Raw genomic sequence first — 26,624 nt, 5'->3', positions numbered from 1 at the left:
ATAATAAATCCAGATGCATGGAAATACTTCATAATATAAGGTTTATGTAGCTTTCATGGAAAATTTGTCCAGGGTAATTTGTATAAACTTGCAAAAATTATGCGTGCTGCTACTGTTTACATTAGCTTTTAAGTAATGGTGTATAACTTCTTAACGGCTAACTGGGCTTTTAGTTTCTCACTGTGATTTAAAAATTAATTTATTGTTTCTGATCTTAATGTTTACTGTGTATATTCCTAAAGATAATAAAATAATTGTTATAAATCGTGGTCTAAGGTAATTCCCATTGAATTGTATTATTGAAGATGAAGGTGGTGACAGCAATAACTTCTACCCTCACTGGAAATATTTTTTACATAACATAAATTTGTTTTTATGCTTGACTGTTGTATGTCTGAAGTTTCATAGTCAGATAAAGAATGAATGTAATTGTAGTCAGTGCTACAGTAAACACAGGCTTTTAATAATTTTTTTAAAAGTCAGATTTTCTCAGGTACGTGCCAAAGGACCCACCTTTAATGACAGGGAGTGAGCATCTAGAATACAAATAAAGCAAGTTCCTTTTCAAAGCACGGGCACAGGTCAGTGTTTTTGCCATCACTGGAGAAACAGGGCAATTTGCAGGTGAAGTTGCACCAAACGCCTGCAGCCGCCGGGACTGAGGTTGTAATGGTTTGTGTGGCTCCTGCAGGAGACTCCTGGCTTGCTGTGCGGAGGAGTGTCAGGACTTATGAATGATCCTCATTCTTAACTGCTTTCCCTTGATTTGCATTTGATTCTGAGCTGCTTAACCACTGGTAGATTATTTCAATTTTCCTGGTGAATAATGCATGAGGGTATATAAGTGGATGTTCCTTGGCTGAGTGGGCTGCAGATGAAAAGTGTCAGCTCCTTTGCAGCATTAATGTGCATTTTTTTTCTCAGGTTAAAGCTGTAGAGAACCTAGATATGCTTTTTTTGGATAACTCCTACAAATGCCAAAATATTGGCAATGTTTGCTTTTTCTCTTCTTTTCCGTTTGAATACCTGTTATTACAACGAAAAAGTCAGTTGCCAATTTTCCATTACAAGCTTATTTTCCTTAGGACTCCCTTCAAGATTTCAATGTTACATTGTTGTACCTGCTGCTTAAGCTTCCTGAAAACTATCAGGAGCAGAGGTTTTTTTGTTGTTTTTCTGCCACTAATGTTAATTTGTTTTACCAGCTCAGAACACTGATTCCTTTTTGCACCTCCTCTTCACTCTTGAGTGTGTCCCAAAGGGATAATTGGAGTATCCTTTCCTGCACAAGCAACCTTGAGGCATAGATACATGCAATTTTTGTGTATAATATGTGCAATGTTTCATATAGGTAGATCTAAACACATTGAATGCTGTAATAATTGAAGCAATGCTTAAACCCACCCATGATCCACTTAGTAGGAAAACCTCTTCAAATTTTTCCCTTATGAATTTACTAAGGGGCATTTGAGCATCTTAATGTACACTTGCTTCAGTCCCTGGGGTAGGCATATCTCTTCTCCTTTTTCAGCTTATTAGAAAATATCCTTTTATATTCCAGAATGCTAGATGATTAAAGCACAACCATTGTTCTTGTTTGCTTGTGGTTAGGCTTATAATTATCTATTCAAGATCGTAATTTGATTCCTAAAATATCAAAACTCTGAAACTTATGTCATGAGCCATTCTAAACAAAATATTTAATTGCAGTGCTCAAATGTGAAATGTGAAAACTTCCAGGATGTATCTGACATATATCAAATACTTTGGAAAATGATGTTTGATATGAGAGTCCTGTGGGAGTGTGGATAGAAAGAATTTCCTAAAATACGGAATCATGCTACTGAACAAAACAGTCATAAAATACAGCTCTTCCAAACTCCCCAAATGTAACAATATCCTGTGAATGTACAGACATCCAGACGTGAACTATAGATAAGTATATTGTAAAATAATGCTTTTAAACTAAACTTAGTCTGACATAAGATAAAAGATTGAAAGCATTTGAAATTGTAGAGGTTGTATAGTAAATGAGGCATAGATTTGTGCAAATGTTTAAAAAGCAGCTATAGTTTAATAGCTATGATAACAGAATTCCATAAATACTCAAAAACAGTCCTGTGACTATTTTGTGGACTTTTTATAGTATTTGATGTAGAGATGCTGAAAATCTGGCAGAAATGCACATTCTTAGAAGGGTTGGTTTTTACTAGTATCAGGTTGTACAATATGAATTCTCAAAATATAACCAAAGAATAATAGAGAGGAAAAAGAGAAAAAGTGTTTTGAGATGATGCGATTTAAATTTGAAATAATTACCAAACATGCTCTGAAAGCCATTTTCCAGAAAGATAAGTGATCTTTTTGTGATGGTGATGCTACGATTCCAGTGCTACCAAGGCAGGGAGGGGGGGGTGTTGTTGGTGTCTTGTCCACCACTACAGAAACTGGTCCCTGACTTTCACATGTGCCATTCAGAACACTGCAGTTAAAGCAGTCTTTCTCATTGTTCCAGTTGTATCACAAAGATATTCCAGTCTTCCAAACCCTGTGTCACCTTCCTCTGCCATCCTTAATCATGTTTAACATTCTTCAGTACCTTCCATTACCTTTATCATTATCTCATTTTCATTTCCTCATTTCCTGTGCAAAGTAGCAGGGACAGCAGAATAGGAGAAACTAAGAGAAACTAGAGTTTGCTGCTTCATCTCCTCTAAATGTTTATTTTGTCCACTTTTCCGTTTTCAAATCATGCCATCAGAGGAGCTTCGCTTACATAAACTTTTGCTTTCAAATTTTCCCCTTAAAATCAAATTCTGACACCTAACTTCTTTTTGATGTTGCCTTCGTTCCTTGCCCTTCTTAAAGGTTCCTGCTTCCCATATCCAAGTAGAAGTCCCTGGAATCTGTTGCTGTCAGGTAAGGGTTAATCCATGGTAATTTTTCTGTTTGGGGTCAATAGTAGAAAGGTCTGATTTTGGTGCTTTTATTCCTGATGAAGGAAAATTAATGAAACACAAAGGTAATTTAAGAGCATAGCTTTCCCCTAAGGAAAGGCTTCACAGACCCATATTCTGCTGTTTTGGGCTTCTTTAAGTTGGTGGTAGATAAAGAGGGTCTCTATTAAAGATTTTGGGCTCCAAATGACTCTGAACTCCCCATTTGGCCCTCAGAACATTGAAAAGATGGATGGAAATAGAGAAAGTGTTTTTAGTGTAAGATGCTATTCATTGTGACTAATAGAATAATGTCTTCTTAATATGTTTTATACTGTGTCCCTATGTATGAAATCATATATCTAAAGTAGTGTTTAAATGCTGTATTTTCCCAGTCAGTATGTCAAACAGAATGCTAGGGGCCTGTATTTTCTTAAGATGTTTGAGTTGCCATGGAAAGGGACTGCATTTAAACTGTATTCATGGAATCCTGGAACAGTTTTGGTTGGAAGGAACCTTAAAGATCATCTGGTTCCAAACCCCTGCCATGGGCAGGGACACCTTCCATCACACCAGGTTGCTCCAAGCCCCATCCAACCTGCCCTTGAACACTGCCAGGGATGGGGCATCCCCAACCTCTGTGGGCAACCTGTGCCAGGGCCTCACCACTCTCACAGCGAAGAACTTCTTCCTCACATCTCATCGAAATCTACCCTCTTTCAGTTTCAAGCCATTACCCCTTGTCCTATCGGTAAATACCCTTGCAAAAAGTCCCTCTCCAGCTTTCCCACAGGTCCCCTTTAGGTGAACTGTCTCGGCACTTCCCAACTCCATGTCCCAGGGAGGCAGAGGGATGCACCAGTCCCTTTCTCCCCTTTGCTCCTCTGCTGGGTTTCCCGTGGCTGGGAAGCTTGGCTGCACGAGCCAGGAAGGAACTGCAGTGTCCTCAGGTGTATCCCAGTCGGAGCATCGCAGCTGGAGCTGTTGGGGAAGGAGACCTGCGGGATGCACCGTAGAGGACACCTAGAGCTAGGCTAAATCTTTCAAGAGTCCGATGTACTCTAATGGCAACAAAGGGATTTAATGGGCCAGTGGAAACATCACCAAGCAGCCCTGCAGAACTTAATTTCTTCTGCCTTTGTTCGCAGGAGAGAGAGTACCATAATGAACAGAGACAGTGGTTAACAGCAAGGCAGACAAAGCACAGCCTTTGCGTGGAGGTGCTATCGACAGTAATTTTTACATCACTTATACGTTGTACCACAGAAATGTTGTGCCTGATTAACAAAGCCTAAGTCATTCTGGAACTGGTGTAAAAGGCTTTACTTAATTTTGGGCAACCTTCTATGTGAAGACCAGTGAAAACTTCTTTATCAAATTTAAACAATTGTAAATGTGGAAAAATATTTAGAATAACAAATTTATTTTAAGAGTGGTCTTACTGTAAGGAGTACTGGATATTTATATTGTCAAGGAAAAAATAATGCAGTTCTGCACCTCACCTCACAGTTTTCTTGTGGATGACTTTTCAGCAAAGTCATGGGAAAGCCAGTAAATGTGCGGCAGAAAAAGACAACGTTGGTTAGAAAGCTTCTGCATAAAAAATAAATGTTTTATGGTACAGACCAAATTAGCAATTTAAAAATGTAAGCTGTCAGAACAATAGATCAAAAGAGACACTAATATGCATTAAGGTTTTTTTTGAACTATATAACTACAGATTAAGATGTACATGGCAATAAATGGGGTAGTCCCCCATGAATAGTTCTCAGTGCACCTGTCTTCCATCCACTATGAAGTGTCATTCATTTAATTTTGATGCACTGTGTTTTTTGTGAAAACCTTAAAACACATTGATTTTAATATTTTTCATGTGTAATAAATAGGATACTAATTATGTATAAATATTTCTATGAATACAGATAGGTTTTTTTTTTTACAGGTTCTTTTAAGAGAATGGTTATTGCTTAATATCTACGGATGTGTTACTTTGGTGTTACTCTATTGATACTTTAATGTAGTTTACAATTCAGTTATTAATAGAAAGACTCCAAATTTCATCGAACAATGTAAGCTGGAATTTTTTAAAGTATTAAAAAATAGCTGCTTAATTTTTATCCGAAGCCAACAGAATTCGGGCATAGAGGTCCTTTTGAACATCAGGACTTTGGAATTTGATTGAGACAATGGCCTCGATGCTGCCCTGAGATTTGCAAGGTGTCTGCATGAGCCATGCAGAATTCCAGGGACTCTGCAAAGTAGGAGAATGGTTGTAGAATACACGAACTCAAATTTACCATATTTATTCATGTAAAATGTTTATCAAGAACAGTTTAGACAAGGAAAGCTTACATAAAGAGTTCTTGTAGTTTGCCTACAGCAAGCGCACTTGTCTGTGGACATGTGTACATACGTCTGGGTATATGCATATCCATTTGGTTTTTTGCTCCAGTGAGTGACAGAAGCCATTTTAAAGCAATGAAGTTCTCAACACTTGAAATAAAATGCTTCAAATACTTTAACAAAAGAACAACAGATCTTAGATTTTTTCAGTGTCCTTAGTATTATCAGAAGCATAAAGGAAATGTTAAACATTATTATTTTAGGTGTATTTGCTTGTACTCTTTTGTCCCTTTAACTGTACTTTATCTCTCTGTCAATCTGAGTTTCAGAAATGAGTGTGACTAATAGTTTGATGCTGGATCAAAGGAAGAATTTTCAGAACTTAAGTACATGTTGGAGCAACAAAAGCCACATTCACAGTTCACTAAAACCCAAATAAACTTCTTTTAAAGTCAGAGGGATGAATTAGCCCATACTTTTTCCATCATGAGTGTAAGACATAATTCAGATCATTCATTTTCTTAAATGCTTGCACGGTACGTTTTGGAGGAATAAATCATATGGGATAGCCTTTGTATTATAGCAGAATTTGCCTCTGTTGTGGAGAAAGTTTGAAGATAAGTCACTTAACTCCTGGTGAGAGGCATTCAGTTAGAATAAATTTCATTGCTATCAGTTATCACTGTTATGTCTCAAAGGAGAAAAAAGATTACTCAGTGTGTAGCTACACATTACTATAAGAAATTGTCGGGATGTAAATTCTGTTAGATTGGCTTTTATGAAGGCTGACAGTGCCTGGTAACTGCAATAGTGATAGGGTTGACAGGTTTTAAGTTTGCCTATGCAGCGTTGACCCACTTAGAGCTATTTAGAAATTTCCAATAACTGTTTTTTTTATTTTGGAGAAGAGTTCAATATCAGTGAAGTCAACATTTTAATGAAAATGTTTCAGTTTGGTGAACCTCTGAAATATTGTGCAGTGGCTTCTCTGCTCTTTGTCCAACATCGGAAGTTATCTGTGCCTGGAGACTTGACAGTAAATCTCCAATCTCCTACCATCAGTTGCTCAGAGCAGCCCTTAGTACTCTCTTCTCCAGTCAGGTATCTTTTCAAGTGCATTTTATGTTAGTCCAGCCAAAGTGGTGGTGTGCTGTGCTGTAATATGAATGTTTTAAGCCTTTCCCCCTGAGCCCTAGCTAAAATATAGGAAGTTTTCAAAGCAGTTTCATTAGAGTTTGTTTTTCTTGGTTTAAAGTTATAATGTGGTGGCTTTGGAGATTTTTAAAATTTTTTATTCAAACTGTGGTATAACTAGGATTACAGGTTGTCAGAATCAAATCGTGCTGCATTTTCTACCATGGTTACAGCCTTTGTACTGAAATGTATAGATGTACCGTGATCTGTTTTTATTAGAAGTTGGAAATCTTGAGGACTGCTTAGTTCTGCTTAGTTTTGTGACATTTTCTGTTCTTGTCAGAATCTGCCATGACAATTGCTTGACAAAGAATTAAAACCTCATGGATTCCTAATTCTGCTCCATCTTTACCTGATAAAATGTTCATAAACACACAGTATGGGCCATCACCTTCTATCTATAAAAAAAAGGCACTGCGAGCTGATCTAATTCTTAAAACTATGAACGTGCAACTGAAGAGGAATTTATACAAAGTATTTCTGGAATTTATACAAAGTATTGAAAACCAAAATACCCAAATGGGTTACAAAACCAATAAGCAAAACTACTAGTCCTGCTTCCGCTAGTGAGATCTCTTTAGCAGCTTTGAGCTGATCCAGGCTCGACTTAACTGATGCTTTAGGAGTTCCCTAAACTCTGAACTAAGAACTAAAGTTCTTGTATCAGTCCTCCCTGTTTCAGGAGGCAAAGAAAGAGGAAAAGCGTGACTGAACTGTCCCCATCACCCAGGCATCCCTGACTGATGGAACAAGAAGCCCTGCTGGGGAGCTCTGGTTTAATTAGTGCAGCTTTGAGTCAGCCCCCGAACGAAGGAGCAGAAAACATGCCTTAAGTCGTTTTTGTACAGTTCTTTTCAGTGCTCATATGACAAAAAGCTTAATAAATTAAAGAAAGATGAGCCTTTCAGAAGGTAATGAAGGCACAGTTTCGTAACTACGCATCTGAGAAACTTGGACCACTAAGGCTAGATAGTCACATATCCTGTTTGGTTATTGAAAGCAAGTGACAACTTTCCAGTAACGGCTTCAAAGCTGTTAGCTGCCTTCTCTATTTTCAAAGGCTTCTCACTATGTATAAGGGAGGTTACACCGGGACACATCTTTTGATATCATATGACATTATGCAGTGCACCCATCACATTGCATCATCATTGAAATAAACACTGTTCAGATCATGTCTTTTCCTTACTTCTTACATTAAAGCTTAATGACAAAAAATTGAAATTGCACAATGAGAACAAATGGATTCCTACTAGTCTTCTTTCTGCATTTGGTTTCAAAAGCTACGGTAAAGAGAGATGGAAATATTTCATCTTTCCTGAAATCAGCAATCCTAATGAACAGTTATGAAAATTCAAAGCTTCACCCTTTGTAACCTCCTCGATGTTTTATTTTTGAAAATTTAGCTGGAGAAATAGGATTTGCTAAAGATCTGGTGTAGTACAACAGCTAGTTGAATCTTAATTTCCAGCTTACTATCTTCCTGCAGCATTTTGTGTGGGTGTTACCATCCTGTTTAGCCTTCCGTATCTCAAGCATTTCCAGTTTCCCCTGGGAGAGTTTTGCACATTCCAGTGCCCCTCATTGTTCAAAATTTAAATCAGCAACAGTTTGATGTCATGAAAAGACGTGATAGGACTGCCAAATTTAAAAAAAAAAAAAAAAAAAGTAAATTGGAATTCTTCTTTCATGATAGTCCTTTTATGCTTGAATGGAGACAACATTCAGGTCAGCACCAAAGCTCTCACATGATTACAGTAAGTCACAGTGTAGTACGAGGTCTGCTTCTGTGGCTTTTTTTGCCATTATTTTGGTGGCATACTACTGTGCTGTGTACTTCTCTCTTCACATTTGCTTCTGTCTAATGCCTGTAGGGAATTTCAGCAGTGACTTGCACAGTAAAACAGCATCAGTAAATTATTTAAAATAGGTATAGTCACTTTAGTATGATTTAATAATTAAAAAACCCTTTTAAGAAAAAGCCAGTTGCACAGAGACCTTTGGTAAGGAATTGAGAACCCTTGTTTGAAAACTGGTGGCTCTGGCCAGCAGCCCTGAAGTTTTTGGATTACCATGAATTTGTTGGTGGTGACAGTTACAGGAAGATCCTGTCAAGCAGCTTACAGTCTCTGGTCTCTTATTTACTTTCTTATCACTTATCAAATTTGGACCTAAATTATCATTGCACATTCAGATCATTAAAACATTACCTCTTTCTTCTTTCCATTGCTCTCTTTTTGACAATTGTTTAATAACGTAGTTGCATCTAATAAATGGAATCTGTTACTTTAAATAAGCAGTATTGTATTAACAAATCCAGGATTTTCACATAAAATGTGAAATGCTCACTCTCACTGTGTACATGCACATGCACACATAAATATGGTTAGAAAAGCCTATGGCTAGCATTTTATTTTCCACATATATAACTATAAATCTCTGCAAAGCCCAGTGTAAATTGTGACGTTAGTTTTAGATTACAAACAGCTTCATTTAGCAAACCACACAGAGAAAGGTATTGCCTAAGGATGTAAAAATGTTTTATTTCCCTGAGAAAACAAAGTGGTTGCTATGGGACGGAAAATTATCTAATGGTGTGTTTTCAGATACATGCTACTGGATAGAATTAGAATATTCAAACCACAGTGGGCAAAAATGTTGATTTTTCTAGGATATATTTTTGAAAGATTTTTCTTAGTAGATCTAGATACTTTCAAGAAAAATAAAGAAGCAGGTGTTTTTCCGTAAGGGTACAATTTAATTGTTTTTTCTTTCCAGTCCTCCTAGAATACTGTGCAAATGAAAGATATTTGTTTAGTCACGCCAGCTTTTAAATACCTATGAAGAAAAGTGCAGTCCTTCTGAATGCTGCATGATGATTTCTTAAGGTATTGGCTAGTACAAATAATGATTTTTTGTGTAGCAATATAATTAAAAATCTAAGCAATAAGTGAAAGTTGTTCCATAAATTTAATAATAACCCTCTTAAACGGTATTTTTAAATGAGGAAAACATTTAAATACTGATGTTTGAAGTGCTACTGTGCCAGTTCTAAAAGCACCCTCAGCATCATCCTTTAACTAACCAAACAGAATTATTGACTCAAAAGCCGTTGGGCTGTCTGGGGGTTGTTTGGCTCTGTGAAACGCATTATGGTCCATCGCAAACCTTCTAATTAACTATCTGACCCCATCCGGCATGTGTAAGAGCTACGGTTCTGTCTTTTCTCTTTTCCCGTGAGATTTCCTATGAGGCAGCAGTTTGTAACGACCCCTGATCTTCCTCATTTGGAGGGGCTACAGTCCCACTCCAAGTGTACCTACGTGGAGACTGGTAAAACCGATTACTTTAACTACAATTAAATACCATGCGACTAGGGGTATAAAACTGCTACATCTCTACAGGTAGTTGATGCTTAATGGTGTAGAAATGTACATTTTAGGATATTTTTTTGAACTGGCTGTATGCCTGTGCCCCACAGAAGTATGTCTTTCAGAATTCAATTAAATGGACCTAGAAAACATGCTTAGTGGTAAATCCAGCATCCCTTAGCAGCATTTGCGGTAACTGTTCACTATCCAGAGCATACCCAGAAATTGTGTAGAGACTTCTCAGGTGGATCTGCATGGAGTACTTTCGGTAAAGGATGTCTCGTTAGCTCTAGCATATTGCTTGCCTTGCCAGACCCTCCTGCCTCTTCAGAAATCATATGTGAACCATCTTCCCTTTTCCTCTTTGGTCTGGGAATATGCTGCAGAAATGCCAAGTCCAACAGTACTTGCTGGATTTTGCTCTGTGCTTGCTGCACTCAAGTGCTTATGTTACTTACATGAATTACTTAGCACTTGTACTCTTTTTAAAAAATGATTTTAATGTCCTTCCTAGGTTATTACGAACACTAATTTTTAATGCCTGTAGAGTAGTAATGAGTAAGCTCCTTGCTAATGCTTGAGAAAAATTGGTCTGTTTTTGCATAAAACAAAAAATTAAATTTGTTTTATAATATTTGTTTTCATTCCTTTCATAACTTTATTCCCCTAACAAGCTTGAGGACCTGAGAGGTCTTGGTTCTCCAAAGAAATTTCTGCTGTGATCATGCTTGAAATTTCCACTAGCTGTGTGTGGCTTGCATGAATGCATGCAAAAATTGCTGCTTTAGATCATCCTGCTTTTGGCATGAATAGCTAAGAATATGATCTTGCAATACGATTAGCATTCTTGTATCCTCCCAAATTCCCTGAGTGTTTCTAGCACGTAGTATGAAGCTAGGTAAGTCTTACTTGTGCTTTTTAAAAACTTTTTCTGAATGTGCTGTATTTTGAGAAGTTACTAAAATCAACAGACCATTGAGAGAGACCATTTGCCATTGCAAGCAGTCATGATTTCTGTCCTTAGTACGTGCTCGTACCTCCATTTACTCAGAAATATTCGTCTGTGATTATTGCCATTAGTGTTAAATTTCTGCACTGTTTTGATTTCCTATCTCCTTTTCCCTATTTTTTCATACTGTTTAAAATTAGTCCCTAAATTTTGTCTCATAGTAATCCTTAGATTCCTGTTTAACAACTTCAGCCATCTTTCACAGTCTCCTTCCTCCAGTTCATTCATTGCAGGTATTTCTGGAGCTGCGACGTTGTTTTCTGCCAGCCAGTTTCCTGATCTGCCCGTTCTTACGCTACCTTTATGGGCTGTTATGTGCTTGTGGGGTCTCTTCATCACGGCTAATCCAGTCACTAGACCTGGGGGGGGGGTTCTCTCCTCTTTTTTCTTTATGTGTTTGCATGTCTTGTCTTTACAGTGCTCCCTGTTAGTGAAGACACGTTTCTTACCTGGCATGAACAGTTGTGTGTTGGGGGGTTTGTTCTGTCACTGATTCTAGGCACCACCTGCACTAGGTAGGTACTGAAAATGCAGAATGTTGATAGATGTAAAGTAGTAATGGTGTAAAAGCCAAGAAAATGATCATCAGCCACAGACCTTTAGTTAGGAGATAGCTGCTTCCCCCCGCTCCCCGGCTTTTTCCTGTAAAGGAGAGTGACAGAATAGATAAGAAAGATCAATTGAATTTACGGACAAAGGTTTTCCCAGCCATAATAGTGCACAGCAACAATAGCCCTGATAGTTCAGCCCTTTAAGGAACACAGATGAAGGATAAAATCAGTCGGTAATCCTTAATTAGTGAGATTCTAAAATAAAATTCATGTTGAGACAGTCAGCTGGTGATAAGGAGAGAGAATTTGTATTTTGTTTATGATGTTATTTACCACTAGCAATACATATTTCAGAAAAGGGTATCCATTCCTGTCAGTTAATGATCAGAAATTCTCATATAGTCTCTTCTAAAAAAACCCTAACAAACTTTAAATGCTAGGCTTCTTGGTCGTGTAAGCTGAAAAAAGTACTAAGTCAAAGAAAACCCTGCCCATTCTTTTAGGTAATGGACCAGTGGAGCACTAGTTAAAAATGAGTTTCCTACTTAATATTTTGAACCTCGTCTATTGAAATATTGATGATGTTTGAATAATGAAACGGAAGGCTTAGTGGGTTGTTCTTCTGTTGGAGTTGTACTCTGGAGAGTACGATTCACAGCGATTTCTGTCTACAGTTGTGAAGTTTTTCACTTTTGCTCCACAGATTATTCCACTCCCTTGATGGATCAAAGCAGCAAATCAGTTTTCTTAATTTATTTTGCTAAGTCTAGGTTGCCTAGAATACAGGGCAACAGTAGAGGTAGGGATAAACCGCACTGCTCCATACAGCTTTCAGATTGAAATGTGATTTGTGATGATGACGGGCTGGGGAGAGCTACCCACCTTCCAGCTTACCTGAGTGTTGTGAACCAGGGCTGCACCCTGTTCTCTCTTCCCAGTTGTCTGCTTAGAAAAATCCATGAACTATGATTGTCCAAAGGAATGACAAGGGGACAGGAGAAATATTTTGAATACCTTCTATGCTTTTATACTGTTTTATGTTCTATTCTTCTAGTTATCCTACATAGGTCCATTTCTGCTGTGCTGTAAGAGTCCTCTACCTTGCATCATACAAATGTGCCTTTATTTCTTGACTGAAATTCTGGTCCCATTAGAGTTCATAGCAAAAGATATACCATCTTTATGGGACTAGGATTTAAACAGCTGTGATTCTCTGTTTATGCATTACTTAACAACCTGTAGAATAAGAGGTGCATCTCTTCCAATGTCAAATCCCTGTGACTCTGTGAATGGTATAGGAGCTTGCTCAGAGCATTTACTTTTTGTAGTCTTCCCTACATAAATTTAAATCACTAATTAGTCACTCCTGCATCTTAATTATTTACTGTATTGCTTTTGGTTGCTATATGGTTTGATAAATCTTTATGTTAAACTGGTGTCTGGTATTCAGAGACTGAATAAGATTTGAGAAGAGGCTGTAGGAATTGCACCTTACTCCTTCGTACAATGTGCAGCATCCAAACGTATGCTGCTTTCTCGTTTATATACCACATGACATACACTTTCCTGAGTCATTGAGTACTGTGATTCCTATGCATCTTAAAGCAGTAATCCATTTTCATTTTCTCCATTGAAAATCTCTTTCAGATGATTTCTCCCAGATTCACTGGGAATCCCTGGAATTTCACTGTATTTTCTGCATATCTTCTAGCCCTTCCACTTCCATTTATACTTTATTTCTTGACCTCAGATGTGTCCTGTGAGTCCCATTTATTCCTCCTCCTTCTTTTCTGCTGATAACTCCTTTGATGTTGCTTGGAGCTTCCCAACATAAAGGAAAGCATGGTCCTAGCCAGGGGGACTTAGGGTGAGTCATTTCTAAATTTCTTGCCGAATTCTCGACCAGGAAAAATATATTAAGACTTTATGGAAAATTTACTCTTGCAGTGATTCTATAGAAGTTTTCCCCAACTTCATGAATTTCTGTTTCACCGCCTTTCCGCCAGTCATCGGCCAGCTGAACGTGTGGTCTTAGGCTTTCCTGACCTCCACCGGGAACACGGCATGGGGGGTGCAAATAGTCTTTGCCCGTTTTTCTGTCCCCTGTTGCAACAGAGGCATGCTGGGGACTGTGGTCACCTGCACGTTGTCTAGAAGCAGTGGTTCCTCAGAAGCCAGAGCTGCTGGGGGCTGCTTGCAGGGTTGCTGCACCGCAAGTTCCCAGGGAAACCGTGTCTGGTGTCCGCTGGTGGAGCTGAGGGCTGGATCTTTCCTTCATTTTAGGTCTCTATTACAAACGTTAATAAACAAAAGAATATTGCAAGTAATTTGAATTCGCTTCTCAACTGAAGCTTCCTCATGTAATATCTGAAATACATATTTTATGTTACCCTGTTTTATCTGTTCTGTCTTATGTACGCTTTTCTTTTGATACATAGCCTATTTTTCATGCGCATTTTTTCCTTATAAAGATGTACTGTTTATTAGTTAAAATTCTCATATCTGAAATTGTGCCCTTGAGTATACGAGTACAATCACCATAACTTATTTAGATATGCTTCTGTGGATGACGGCAGGCTAGATCCTAGGTGGTTAATGCCAAATGATCCTTCCTCTAATGAAAGTGCTGGTGGACACATATAATAGTTACACATGTGTACAGGTAATACCAACATGAGAATGATTTCTCTCCTAAACACACAGTCTGCAATTATTCCGAAATGTCAAGAATCTGCACCTGAAATGCTGTGACTTGGTAGAGAACAACATATGCAATTTGCTTATTTATACAATTACTCTCCTTTCTCTGATGCCATTCTTTTTTAGGGATGTGCATTGCCATTTTCTACTAGCTTTATTTGCATCTCTTCTTGTCCGGAAGAAAACAGAGTTATTTTGAAACTTGAACGCGGAAGTCAAATTTTATTGTAGTACTCATGATGTCCGGGGGTGTGACTGCCAAATAATATCCAGAACACTTCTATTTTCATAGTAATGTCTTGGATGTCAGCCATGCATTTTCCGCTGAATTAATGAATATCATGTAGCTATATCTACCACTGCTGCCAGGAACATAAGAATAAATGGTAATATTTCTGAAATAGTATGTACATAAAATTACTTTTTGTTAGTGGGTTTTAAGCTTGCACCTTTATTCTTTCAATTGATCGTATTTACCTGCTCTGACTTACTAACCTATATAAACAAGAGAGTCCTTTTTCGTGTTCTTGTTACATAAAATCTAAATTCAGCTGTCAGCGCACCATCTCAAAACTTAATCTGCAGGCAACATCAAGAAATAGGCTACACTGGGGGGGAAAAAGAAGTCTTCCCTCCACATTTTCAAACATTGTAAAATGCAAGTGATAATGTCTTGAACCAGAAGTAGGCAGAGTATTGCTAATATTATTTTAATTATTAATCCACCTCAAAAACTCTTCAGCGAGCAAGCCTTCCTTTCTCAATGGGATTAACCACTGAGAACATTACAAATGCTGCAAACACCTACATATTTGTACAAAGATAACCCCCTGTTACAGCGGGTACATTCTTTTTTTATCCTTTCTTATTTATACCAGCATGATTCATTAACAGTTATTTCCGAGATGAAGAAATGTAGGCTACTAATATAATTTAAAATGCTGTTATTTAATGAATGTCAGCAATGTTTTAGTTTCTTTTTTAACACCAAATGTCTAAATGGAACTAAGGATAGTGAGACAATTATCAGCTTAAATTATTGGGCTTTATCTTTTAAAGATCCTGCTTGATAACATGACTTTAGATAGAGCTTGCCCTCCTCTATTTAGAAGAGAAGGTATTTTGAGGGTTGAATGGTTGCATTGCGTATCTACTATGTGCAGCATAAAGTACAATTGGAAATTTGCAGTGAGAGACTCTCTACTCCGGTAACCCAAATGTGCATCGTCTCAAAAGTGTAGGTACAACTTACTTGGTGCTCACAGTGCTTAGGTCCACTTTGGAATGGAGACGATGAGAATAAGAGCAAATGAGGAATTCTTGCTCACAACTTGCAGGTTCATGGGCTTCAGGGAGGCTGCAGAGTCAACAATTTAGTTCTCTTGGCACTTAGTTTATGGTTTGTTGATAATACCTCTGCCAGAATAAAAATGGGCTCCCTTTGCTGCTCTACTGTAAAATAAGAATGAAAGTGGTAATGCAAGTTTTTGTCATTAAATACGTCATAAAGTAGCGTGCATCTGTGGGAAGCCAACCAGCAGAGTGAAAAGCTTTCCCAGTTCTGTAGTTCCTTTGCTAACAGTTCAAGCCCGGTTATGTCTCTTCAGTAAAATACTGTATTCTTTTCTCAATGAAAATATTACCCTCAAAGTGCAATAAGGTATTAAAAACATACAGTAATGTTCTATTAACTGCTTGATTGTTCCCTCCTCTTTTCACAATTGAACTTCGGCGTATGACGATTGGGTGATTTTTTTTCCACTATTGTTAGGCATTTATGCGTTGTGACCTCCTATAAATCTTCCTCTTCTGGATAAGCTACCTCATACACTGTTTTCTTGCCCTGCTCCCCCGTTCTCTCTCTATCCATTTGTCTTCCTTGCTAATTTTATGTAACTTTGCCATGACATGGTATCTTCTAGAAATCATCTTTCCTGATGCACTCTTATGTGCCATTTAGTTCCTGTTGGCTCTGGGTGGCAGGAAGATTATCCTTAGAGAACTGGTGATAGAAGAAGTGAAAGGCAGCTGTAGCCATGAGAAGAAGGGAAAATGAGATTGAAAAATGGCAGTGAAGGACACCAAGATTTAAGAGTTGAAGAAGAGGGAGGAACTGGAGCCAAAAGAAGATATTGTGGATTTGTTTCTTTGCTGTTCTCTTACGATTCCTGCCTTGGGCTAACTCACGTTCATGCGTGAACTTTAATGTCATGGCTTGGTTTCTTCTGTCATTTGCCCTGCAGGAAATCGGGAGTAACTGTATGTTTGAGAGACACTTGAGCTGGAGATGGGCTATAAAGCTGGCATTCATAGTAGGTATACTTCTCTATCCTTACACACCTTGTGTTATCATTTAGACTTCTGCACAGGTACTGTAAAATGTTGTCAGAGCAGAGTGGATGCATTTCATATCTGATGTGCTGGGGGAATAGTGCTGAAAGATAAAAAGCCTGGAGAATTGGATCCAACTGACTGACACCTAAAATAGTACAAACAAATTTACCCAAGGCCCCCCACTCTCCCAGTAATTACTGTTGTCTATATAAATTCTACTAGCATAATGCACGTGCCTCTGGCACACCATTTGACCACTTTGGCTAGTTATGTATTTTGTAACTTCTACGAGAGTCCAATCTTTTTTTTTTCCCCCCATTGAGAGCAAGATACACTTTTCAGTTATGAAAATGGTGTTATTCTAAATAAAACTGACATGATCCACCAACACTTTTGGAAGCACAGATGCTTTGTCCCACTATTTACTAAAGAGGTTCACACTTAGATTAAAGCAGTGAAATCAAATCACTGAATAAAGCCTGGAACAACATAATGATTTAAGGAATTCGTTGAGAGCTTTTGGTAGGAGGAGAGTTACACAAAAGCAAAATTAGATTGTTTTCTGTACAACACCAGAACGCAGAAACAGCATGCAATCCAATATTGGTACATTTGTTTTTCTAAGCATCTTGTGTAGTTTCATTTGTCTTTGTTCTCCTCTGCAACATCAGACTACAACCCACAAATTTGTATACTGCATCCAAGGCCCATCAGTGTCAGACATTAAAAGAAGAATCAGGCATCTTTGTTTGCAGGAGCTACCAGCCATGAAAATCTCCTCTCTCTGAATGACACCGCATATTTATTATTATTATTTTTTCAGCATAAACTATGTGGGTTGGGATATGCACAGCCCCCTGATGTTAAATGATATTTTCCCCAACTTAATGTATACATAATGCAAAGAACTGAATTAATTTGTTCTGTAATTCAGTGGTTCTGTGTGGTTCTGCATCAGGACTCGATTTCCCAGTGTATTATTAGCGGAGAAAATTGCACCGTCCTTTCACCAGCTTGTTTAAAGAGCATAAGAATTTGTAGTGAGATATAATTATATTTGATTTGTATTTTCTGTCGTATTGTTGGAGGTGAAAGAATGCAGCTTCAGGGGTTCACACTTGAATGCTTTCATTTCAAGCTGATATTCTGAGCTAAATAGATCTTTCTGTCCAGACACCGTACAAGTTGTTAATCTCTTGCTTCAACGACACTTCTAAGTAGCTGGTTGCTAATAGTCCACTGCTGTATAAAGATGAACAATTCCGGATGAGTTCTACTTGCTGATGAAAACAGACCTTGAAATGAGCCCAGTCCATATTTAAAGAGGTCAATTAAAACAAGTAGTTCCATGTTTTATCTACTGCAGATCGCCCATTGCCTTTTTTGAAATGGTTCACAATAGCTATTTACTTTTTAAAAGATTTTCTTTTTCCTTGTCTTCACAACCAGCAGAGAAAACTATTTGTTATCTGGGTGCACAAATGTCTAAAAGGTAGATACAAACATTTACTGTAGTTATTTGTATTATTCAGAGTAAGATTAGATGTTACTTTCAACCCAAACATGCATAATGGAAATGAGGGGCTCTGGGTGCTCCGGGAGCGTAAAACCTTGAGAAAGCTTTGTCAGAGCTGGCCTTCCCGTTCCCCACCTCTGGCTGAGGGAGAATACTCTGCAGAAACAGAGCTATGTAAAATACAGGTTCTTATTTGGATGAGTTGCTCTTTCATTATAGGAGTATACCTGTTAGAATGAAAGTGAGGCATACATATTTTATTCAAATAGGCTGCTTTCTTCGACATTGCTGATAAATTTCAATCACGCTTTAAAACTCTCCTTCAGCTCTTGTAGCTTTCTCTCATTGCATTTGCTTTTCTCTCTCTTCAAGCTGCGACTTGCAAGACATCTCGCTCATTATTGGCCATTGTTTCCTCCCCACTTCCAGCCTTTCGCTGAAATAGGAGGGTTTCATTTTCCCACCTTTTAACCTTCCATTGTTCCGCTTCTGCCTGCACCCCTGACCCAGATTCCTCACGCAATTGCAGGCTACAAAGGAGCCTCTCATCCTTGGGGACGGAGGTTTTATTTCAGTTCTCAGGTAAATTCTAATCTGTGTATCCGTATTGCTGCAGTCAGAGCTGCAGCTGTTTGTGGGTATTGCCACATTGAGCCCGGTAAATTTTTTTTAAAAAAGGGAAACCCCATGATAGTCAAGCTCTTTTGGAGCATAATTTCTAAACCTATTATCTTCTAACCTATCAAAGAGATTTCAGACATTTGTTCTGACATGTAACAAGTTTTAAGCAATACTTAGCAATTTTTAAATGTAGTCTAAGCAGAAGATTCTCTGTATCTTCTTGATATTGTGTAAGCATCTGAAAGTAAAGCCATAAGGTGAACATGTCTCCCTTCTGCACAAGCATGCAGATCTTTGAATGTTATTCTTGCATTACTGCTGTAATCTTAGTGAAGGCTTATTTATAATCATGTGAGTATGGCAAGAAAGAGGGATTGATTTTCATTTCCCATGATTTTAAGCTCATTTATATGGCACCTGTATATTCATCAACTGTTAAAATTCCTTTGAAATGTACCCACAAATCTAGACACCTCACATGCTTAGTTATTAAAATACTTCTAATAACAGGAATTCAGTAAAGTGTTTTCTGCAGAATTGGAGAGCCTAGCAGTGGCCAGTTCACTCCACCACGCAAAAAATCACTTCTAATTAAGCCATCCGCACAGCTCTGGCTTTTGCTGGATATCCGAGAGCCTTTCCAACTCCTCGTTGGTGTTTTTCTAAGCAAGTTCTGTGAACGTAGTCAGTTCCTGGTGAGAGCAGAGTGAGGCTAGCCCTTGTCACATAGAGCAAAGTTTGGGGACGGCAATGTAGCAGAAATGCCAGGTGACGGAAGGGACGTCTGGCACATGGCTGTGTAACTTGCACTGCTATTTTTTGGTTTTTCTTTCTAATTGATAACTCTTGCCATCTGTTCCTGAGCCATCCTGCTGCTGTCCTTTCCTCCACACAGTCTCCTGCCCCCATTCTACCCTTCAAACTTGGACTGATTGCCCGAAGGCTACTAACAAGAGCTGACTGATACCACGAGTAGCTGGGTGGGTGGTAAAAAGATACTAACGGTGGCGAGAGAGATACTAATGTTAGGTCGGCTGAGGCTGGGCTCTTCGAGCATTGTTTGAGTGGGCTCAGCTCCTTCTCTCTCAGTGCTGGTTTAACTGCATGTTCCTGAGCAAACTCCCCAGAATTTTTCAGAAAAATAATAAAAAAAACCCCTTTGCTTTAGAAAATAGGTTTAGTTGTTCCTCTGAGGTGGATTCCTTCCGAATCTGTCACCACTGCCTGTGTTCCTGACCACCTTGTGGCTTTCTGGAATAAGTAAGTAATCTAGAAGCACTGTACCAACCCAGAGTTTTTTTGGGTTGGGTTTGGTTTTTTTTTTTTTTAGGAGTCTTTTTGTACTTTACAGTCTATATTTGAATCTGTCTTTTCTTGTCTAACTCTCCATTTGGTGGCTTAGCATACGGGAAGCCTATTTTATAGTGGAGAGAAATGCATTTATACATGCTCAGAACTGTATTTTTAACAAAAACCTAGACGTGTATACAAGTTAAAGGGATTTTTTCTGGCAAGAACTCCAAAATGGACAAAATCAAAAAAGAATAAAGGCAATCATAACTGTGTTCTACCATCATCTGGGAAGCCCTTGGTCTTAGAGGTGTGTTGGGGAGGCGATTAAGCAAGAGCATGTTCGGTCAGATAATTTTTTGCTTTTTCTAAAGGCATTTAAGTGCCTAAAAGTAGATCCTCAAGGGTATGTAAGTCACTGATTTTCCATAGATTTCTAATGGGAGCTATGGACTGAAATACCTATAAAATTTGGGAGCCTGATGTTACAAATGTGCAAAAAAATGCTAATCAAAATTAACTTAAGAGCCCATGTTTTGATTCCTCTTTAAGGGGGCCTTTTCTTCTCAGAGACGTCCCCATGCAGAGCTCACATGCATTTTCCTGAGCACCTACAGAATAAGTATGGAAATTAGGGCTTACCTCACCTCTATTTGTATGGTTCTTCATGATTTTTAGATTATGGATGCTAATGGTTTGTGGGTTATATAGTTGTTGCGTGCTAGCATAGTCAAATTATTAGGTTTTTGTCCTGAGCTAATAATACCAAGACTACCATTGTGAGGCAGAAAATCTTTCAGGAAAAGGTGGAAGCTGCTGGAATATTTTCTTTTTTAACTTCCCAACACCACAGATTTGGGGACTTCAGTTAAAATAAACAAATTCTAATAAGCTGTTAGTGAAAATTGGAAAAAACCAGAAACTGCAGCTGCAAATAGTTCACTGATTTCTTTGACTGTCATATTTTCCAATTGTACAATAGTGTTTATTGCAGTAGGCTCTGCCATGTAGGAAGAAATTATATTTCCTGTGTTGGGGAAAAGGCAGACAGTTAAATGGAATAAAATGGTCACTCATCAGGTGATATATCTGATAGTGTAGATCAGAAGGACTTCCCACGATTTCCACAAAACTCAATAATTTCAGGTGACTTTAATATTTTTTATGTTTTTATAACACTGATTAGAAACCTCTAGATGATGAAATGCTACAGCTCCGGCAAAAATCTAATAAAAACACCTCCTGGGATTGATTTTGATTGACGACAGTTGCCTGTCTGTTTTTATATTACTGTATATGAACGGACACGAATGAACACAATTGAGTTAACCCTTTCATCGCCTAACTGCTGTGATTAGGTACTTAGGCTATCATTACTCTGAAACACTGACACCCACATAAAGGAAAAGGCAGTCTGAGGATTCAGCTCCCGGGTTTCTACACCAGTGTCACCTTCTCAGTAAAACGCCCAGGATGTTCGGCTTAGAGGAACATGAGCAACGCTGAGATCCCATCCCTTTGGAGACAGTTAATGCTCATAGCCTGGATGTAATTTTCTGTGACTGGTGGTATGCTTATTAAAGCACAGAACTGAGCATAGGGAGGCAGTGATTTTCTTCTTTTCCTGTGGGCACGACAGGTAATTCTCCTCTTGAAGTATATGGGGATCGATCTATGCTCTGTATTGTCAATGGACAACCATGCAGCGGCACAGCCCGTAGGTTATCATGCGATTGCTAAAAGTAAGGATCCCCAGCAAGCACTTGCCCAACTTTTTCAAAGGACTACCTCAGCCCCATCAGGAAGCAAAAATTAAGATTACAGTCTCTTTCCTGAGCATTTCAGGAGCAACCACCATAAAACTCGCTTCTGTTGGTCTCCATTTGGCTATCGAAGCAGGAGTACTACCAGATACTGAGGTTTTCATGCAGAATTCACGAGCCCTCGCATACTGTTGGCTAAGTTTAGTTAGAAAACAGTATGGAAATGTAAAATATTATTAATAATTATGGTTCCTTTGTCATTTGTAGCTCCAAATATAACCAGGGGACTTGAATGAAGATATTAGAAAAAGTAACGCGCAGAAGCTCGTAATTCAAATTACTGGCACGGTTGTTCTGGTGTAGCAGTTCTTGTTCTGGAAACGGTATTGATTCTTCGGGGGAGTTAATGCATGCACATATTTATAAGTTAGCAAATAACAGGTCAAAGTTATTCTTTAGAAAGCTTTGCATCTTTTCAAAGTTAAGAAGAAAATTCTTCCTGTCAAATAAAGACATTTAATGATGTACATGTGCTGTGTCCGACATTTCCTCTGGTAAGATTTCCACCTCCTAAAAATAGTCGCTTTTAAAAATAAATTGAACCAAAGTGTAAAATTATATAATTAAGAGAAATGTTCCTTTCTTTTTAAATTAATAACTATGTAAACACTGCAATGTTTAGTTTAAACTATTCAATTTATTTATGCTTACTAATTCTTTTCAACGTTACAGTACATATGAGATAATTATGCATACAGAGGTTAAATTCATTTAAGTCATTTATCTTCTGTCTTGAACCAGTTTTCTCAGTAAGAAAAAGACCCAATTTTCAAAATAGATGCATTAGTGATCAGCAGAGATGTCTGAAATGGAATAAATATTTATTAACTGTTAATATAGTTGATACTATTTGAAGGCAATTTTTTAATAGGTTAATCTTTTTTTTAAACAGTGAATTTCCTGTCCTTTGGAATCTTTATATCTTACATTTAACTAGTTATGCCTAAAATTTTTGTGATTGTTAGCACCTCCCCCTTGCTTCCTATCTGCCCATTTCAGTAATTTGCTCTTCCTCTAGGAGAATGTTTGCACTGGCTGGCATAGCTATCTATAGAATTTTTTTTCAGAATTAGTACTTTAAAAAGTGCAATGATCTACATCATTTATTTTCTGGCATCTGCACTGAATTTAGCAAAGCGGCTTGGTCAAATTTTCTTATTTTTATCCTGTGCAAAAAGAAATTCTGGTTTATTCCAGCGCCGTGGAAGGGGAGTGGAAAATAAGTGTGCTTGTATCTCATCTGTTTCAGACTGGAATATAGGCCATGTTAAGATATTCTGTTTAGTGCCAGTTTTGTCTCCATTCTTAAAGTAGTCATTGTGTGAAGCTTGGTGTGATTTGTACTTTTCTTCAAATTGGCTCTTTGGAGCATTGCAGTAAGCAAGCAAATAAATAGCGAAAAGCAAATAAATAGCGAAAAGCAAATAAATAGCGAAAAGCAAATAAACAGCAGAAAGCAAATAAATAGCAAAAAGCCTCTGCGCACAGAGTCAGCTGTGCAAGTTTAAAAGCTAAATGCACTTCTGCAGCAGCTCTCATCTCTGTCGAGGTTTTCCTTTCCCCAGTTGCAGCCTGCGGAGCGCCACTGCGAAGTACCTTTTCACACCTCGCTCCCCCCTGCCCTTCGTATATATGAATTTTTGGCCCCCTCGGAGCTCCGGCCGCCCGCACCTCCCTCAGCCCCGGCTTTCGCTCCTGCACAAATGCAGCGCTCGCGAAAGCAAGGGTATCTATCGTCTGCAAGGCTGTGGCGGTGGTGTTCACATGACTAATGCTGTGAAAGATAGCAAGATTTTTTTTTTTTTTGAGCAGCTCCAGTCTATGCACAGTTGGCTCCCAGCTGACAGACAGAATGTGGGGTGGGCTTTGTCACCAGAACGCTGGGTACTGCTTGCCCAGCTATGCTCGCAATTACACAGTGCCCAGAAACCTGCTGCTTATGTCAGGGTGCAGGCAGCCTGAACACATAGAAATTGGGTAGCTTTATTATTTTATTTTTAGGGGGTTTTTTTTTTGCCTCTTTCTTCCTAGCAAAGGTTATATAATGAGGGGATTGCTGCTAAAGTAAAAAGGGAAAATGAAGTCTTTGTTAAATGCCTTCACAAAGAAAGAAGGTAAGCAATGAAAGCAGAACACTTTGATGTTTCAGACCGGTGTTTTCTTGTGTACATTTAATATGACTGGCTTAGTGACTCTATAATTAATCAATTCCTGCAATTTCTTTTTCAAAATTATTTTGTGTTAGACAGTCCATTTAGGTAGCTGATTATTAAGGCTGGGTGTGACTTTATTCATTTTAGGTTTTTCTCTGAAGAGTCAAGTAGTTATAAAAATGTGTGTGTTCCCTAAGAAATGCATTTGAAGACATGTAAGGAATTTCCTAGGTGAATTTTTGTCAGTGAATGGTGTTGAATTGCCCCTTCAGATGTATGAAATGCCAGGAATAGAATTCTGAGAGCTGGAGGAAGGATTAAATGGTACTTTCAGGTATGATTTTAGGGATGATAATTTTAAACTTTAGGGGCATGAAATTAGTTCAGACATTTTTTGTGTCATTTTTTATGAAGTGTTTTTCCCAAACAAGTTTTGCAACAGTTATACTTACAGTTCTGAACATGGTGAAATATTAGGGAAAAACAATGTCCAACAGGGGTTAAAGCGTGGAGATTTGCATTTCATCATTTTGTGTTGTAGTTATTTTTTTATTGTGAAAATAATATAAATAATGCCTATAAGAAGCAGCTAAAAAAATATCCACCCACTTACAGTTTGCAGATTGCTGGGGAAAAGAAACAGTTGGGTGGAATATTAATCACTTTAGGCACGGAAATGCTTATTTTTAACTCTTTCTATAAAAGATTTGTGTTAGACATGCGTCAATTGGTGTAATTAGTTGTCCCCTTTCCCGTTTATTTTCTGTAGTAAAGGCTAATTTTGCTTGTAGTTCTCTGCTTAAGAATAGAACATTAATAGCAAAGCAAAAGCTAACTCCTAAATGGTCATGTCAAATCCTTCTAAGGTATGTAAGGGCAAAAGAATTAATTTAATCTGGTACCTGGAGAGCGTGTATACATACAAAACATACCCCATTTCTTAGTAGGAATGAATGTGCCAGTTTTGTGTTTTCTAAAATCTGTCGGTATAAACGTGCTCAGCAGTTCTCCGTCCGTCCTGTTGCCGTGCCTGAGCACCGTGCCCCTCGTGCTCCCTCCCACTCCTGCCAGGAGATATCCCACCAACCTCTCAAAAGTTACAGTAAACATCCCCCAAATGTTGGCAATATTCAGCTTTATCAGTCTGTGGCTGGAAGGCTCGGCAGTCTGCTTTGAGCGTTACCTCTTTAAGGTCATGAAAAATTAAAATCTAAGGGTCAGATCCAATTTTTACTGAAGTCCAAGACAAACTTTGGTGACCCTAAGGGAACAGCATTAGACCTTCAGGTAGCAAACCTGTATGTGCAAAACATTCCCTATATTCAGTTTTGTGTGCTTTCTCCTTTACCGGAATGATTACAGTAGCTATTCTGCTTTATTGTACCTGGGAAAGGTCCCTGTCTTCAATGAAATAATTTCTAGAGCCGTATTCGAATGGCAAAAATACAGGAAAGCACAAAGGACACGTCTATGTCACATACATCAATCTAGAGGATCTGTATAGATCAATTTTGGAAATAAGTGCTGTGAGTTTTCTTTAAGTTAGTACTAACTGGGGCTTTTACCGTGACATTTAAAGCACCAAGGTGCTTTCAGTGACATACTCTGCTGCTGTGAAACCTTAAAAAAATATGAAATATGAAAAAACTTGGAATATTCTGAAAATTAGACAGTTTCTAGCATAAATATTGGACTTCTATGCTTTATCCCCTTTAACAGCTTTTAAAGACTACTTCCCTTATTTCAGCCTTGTTTCAAATGAAATACGATGGAAATGAATTTAAAGACCTTTCTCTCTCTGCACATTGTTCTCTTCTGTGGTTGTTCTGGTGTCGTTGAGCTATTTACCGTAGAAAGTTTCAGCTCATTAGAAATAGGATGTTATTTTAAAATATCCAGAATCGCAGTTAATCATAAACCGATTCTGGTGAAAATTATATAAACCCTTTTTTTACTAGCAGTTCCATCTTTATGTTATAAATATGCTTTCAGTTTTGCTCTGAAACCTTAAATTTTGCTGTGTTCTCTCAATTAAAGGCTGTATTTCAAGGCAGGACAGATTGATTCCTATGTATATTCATATTTATGTGAATTTATTTACTTGCACAGTATGACAGACGTTCTTATTCAGGGTTTTGTGTGTTTTTGAAGGGTATTGAATGTGTAGACATTTCTGGCACTTTATAAATGGCATTTACTGGCACTTTAGACATGTAGGATGATATTTTGTGGGGCTTCTTTCCCAACTGAAATATGATTTTTTGAAAATTACAACAGCTCAATAAAGTCCTCAGAATAATGCCTGGCTGCCTTTTGTTAGTTATACTCCTGTGACTTTTCAGGTGTAAATATGTGCACTTTGGATCAAATCCTGCGACCCCATGAGTTCCACTGAAATTAATGAGAGTAGTTGCATGAATGGGGACCAAGGCAAGTGTGAGTTTTCGGGGTCGGATCCTTTATTACCTTATAATATGGGTAGGAAATCCCATCACATCTAGTGATAGCTGGGTGCCTTTTATTAGGAAATTTGCCTTTTGAGTTGCACTTGGAACTAACTGACCCACTATAGTGAGAAAAGGAGATCTGGAAAATGTAGCGTCTGCTTGTACAAATTCTCGTATGACTGCAGCACTGTACCAATAACTGATGAAAGGATGGGCCCTCTGGTTTGTATTACATTTTTATTGCCCTTGCTTTTGTTTTCTGTTATGACTGTTTCATTAAGTAGTATATCGCAGCCTTTGGGTACAGTGATGTTCTCTTTGGGACACAGCACGTGA

At 38.2% G+C, this 26,624-nt stretch overlaps 1 protein-coding gene across 10 annotated transcripts in view; it reads left to right on the top strand.

The window, feature by feature from the left end:
- Positions 1–26,624, top strand: part of SHANK2 (SH3 and multiple ankyrin repeat domains 2) — a 365,392-nt gene that overhangs the window by 106,985 nt on the left and 231,783 nt on the right. For 5 of the 10 annotated variants that reach the window (XM_052810981.1, XM_052810986.1, XM_052810980.1 and 2 more), the window contains exon 13: positions 2,869–2,919. The exons of 4 other annotated variants lie outside the window; for them this stretch is intronic. In XM_052810981.1, the coding sequence (XP_052666941.1) occupies positions 2,869–2,919 (51 nt within the window). Of the gene's footprint in view, positions 1–2,868; positions 2,920–23,504; positions 23,803–26,624 lie in introns of those variants that run through there. One more of the 10 variants, XM_052810987.1, reaches the window with a different exon arrangement.

The sequence above is a fragment of the Harpia harpyja genome, chromosome 16 (genome assembly GCF_026419915.1).
Source record: "Harpia harpyja isolate bHarHar1 chromosome 16, bHarHar1 primary haplotype, whole genome shotgun sequence".
NCBI lineage: Eukaryota > Metazoa > Chordata > Aves > Accipitriformes > Accipitridae > Harpia > Harpia harpyja.
Note: the sequence above shows the minus strand (reverse complement) of the source record. Positions and strands in the feature narration are given on the sequence as shown.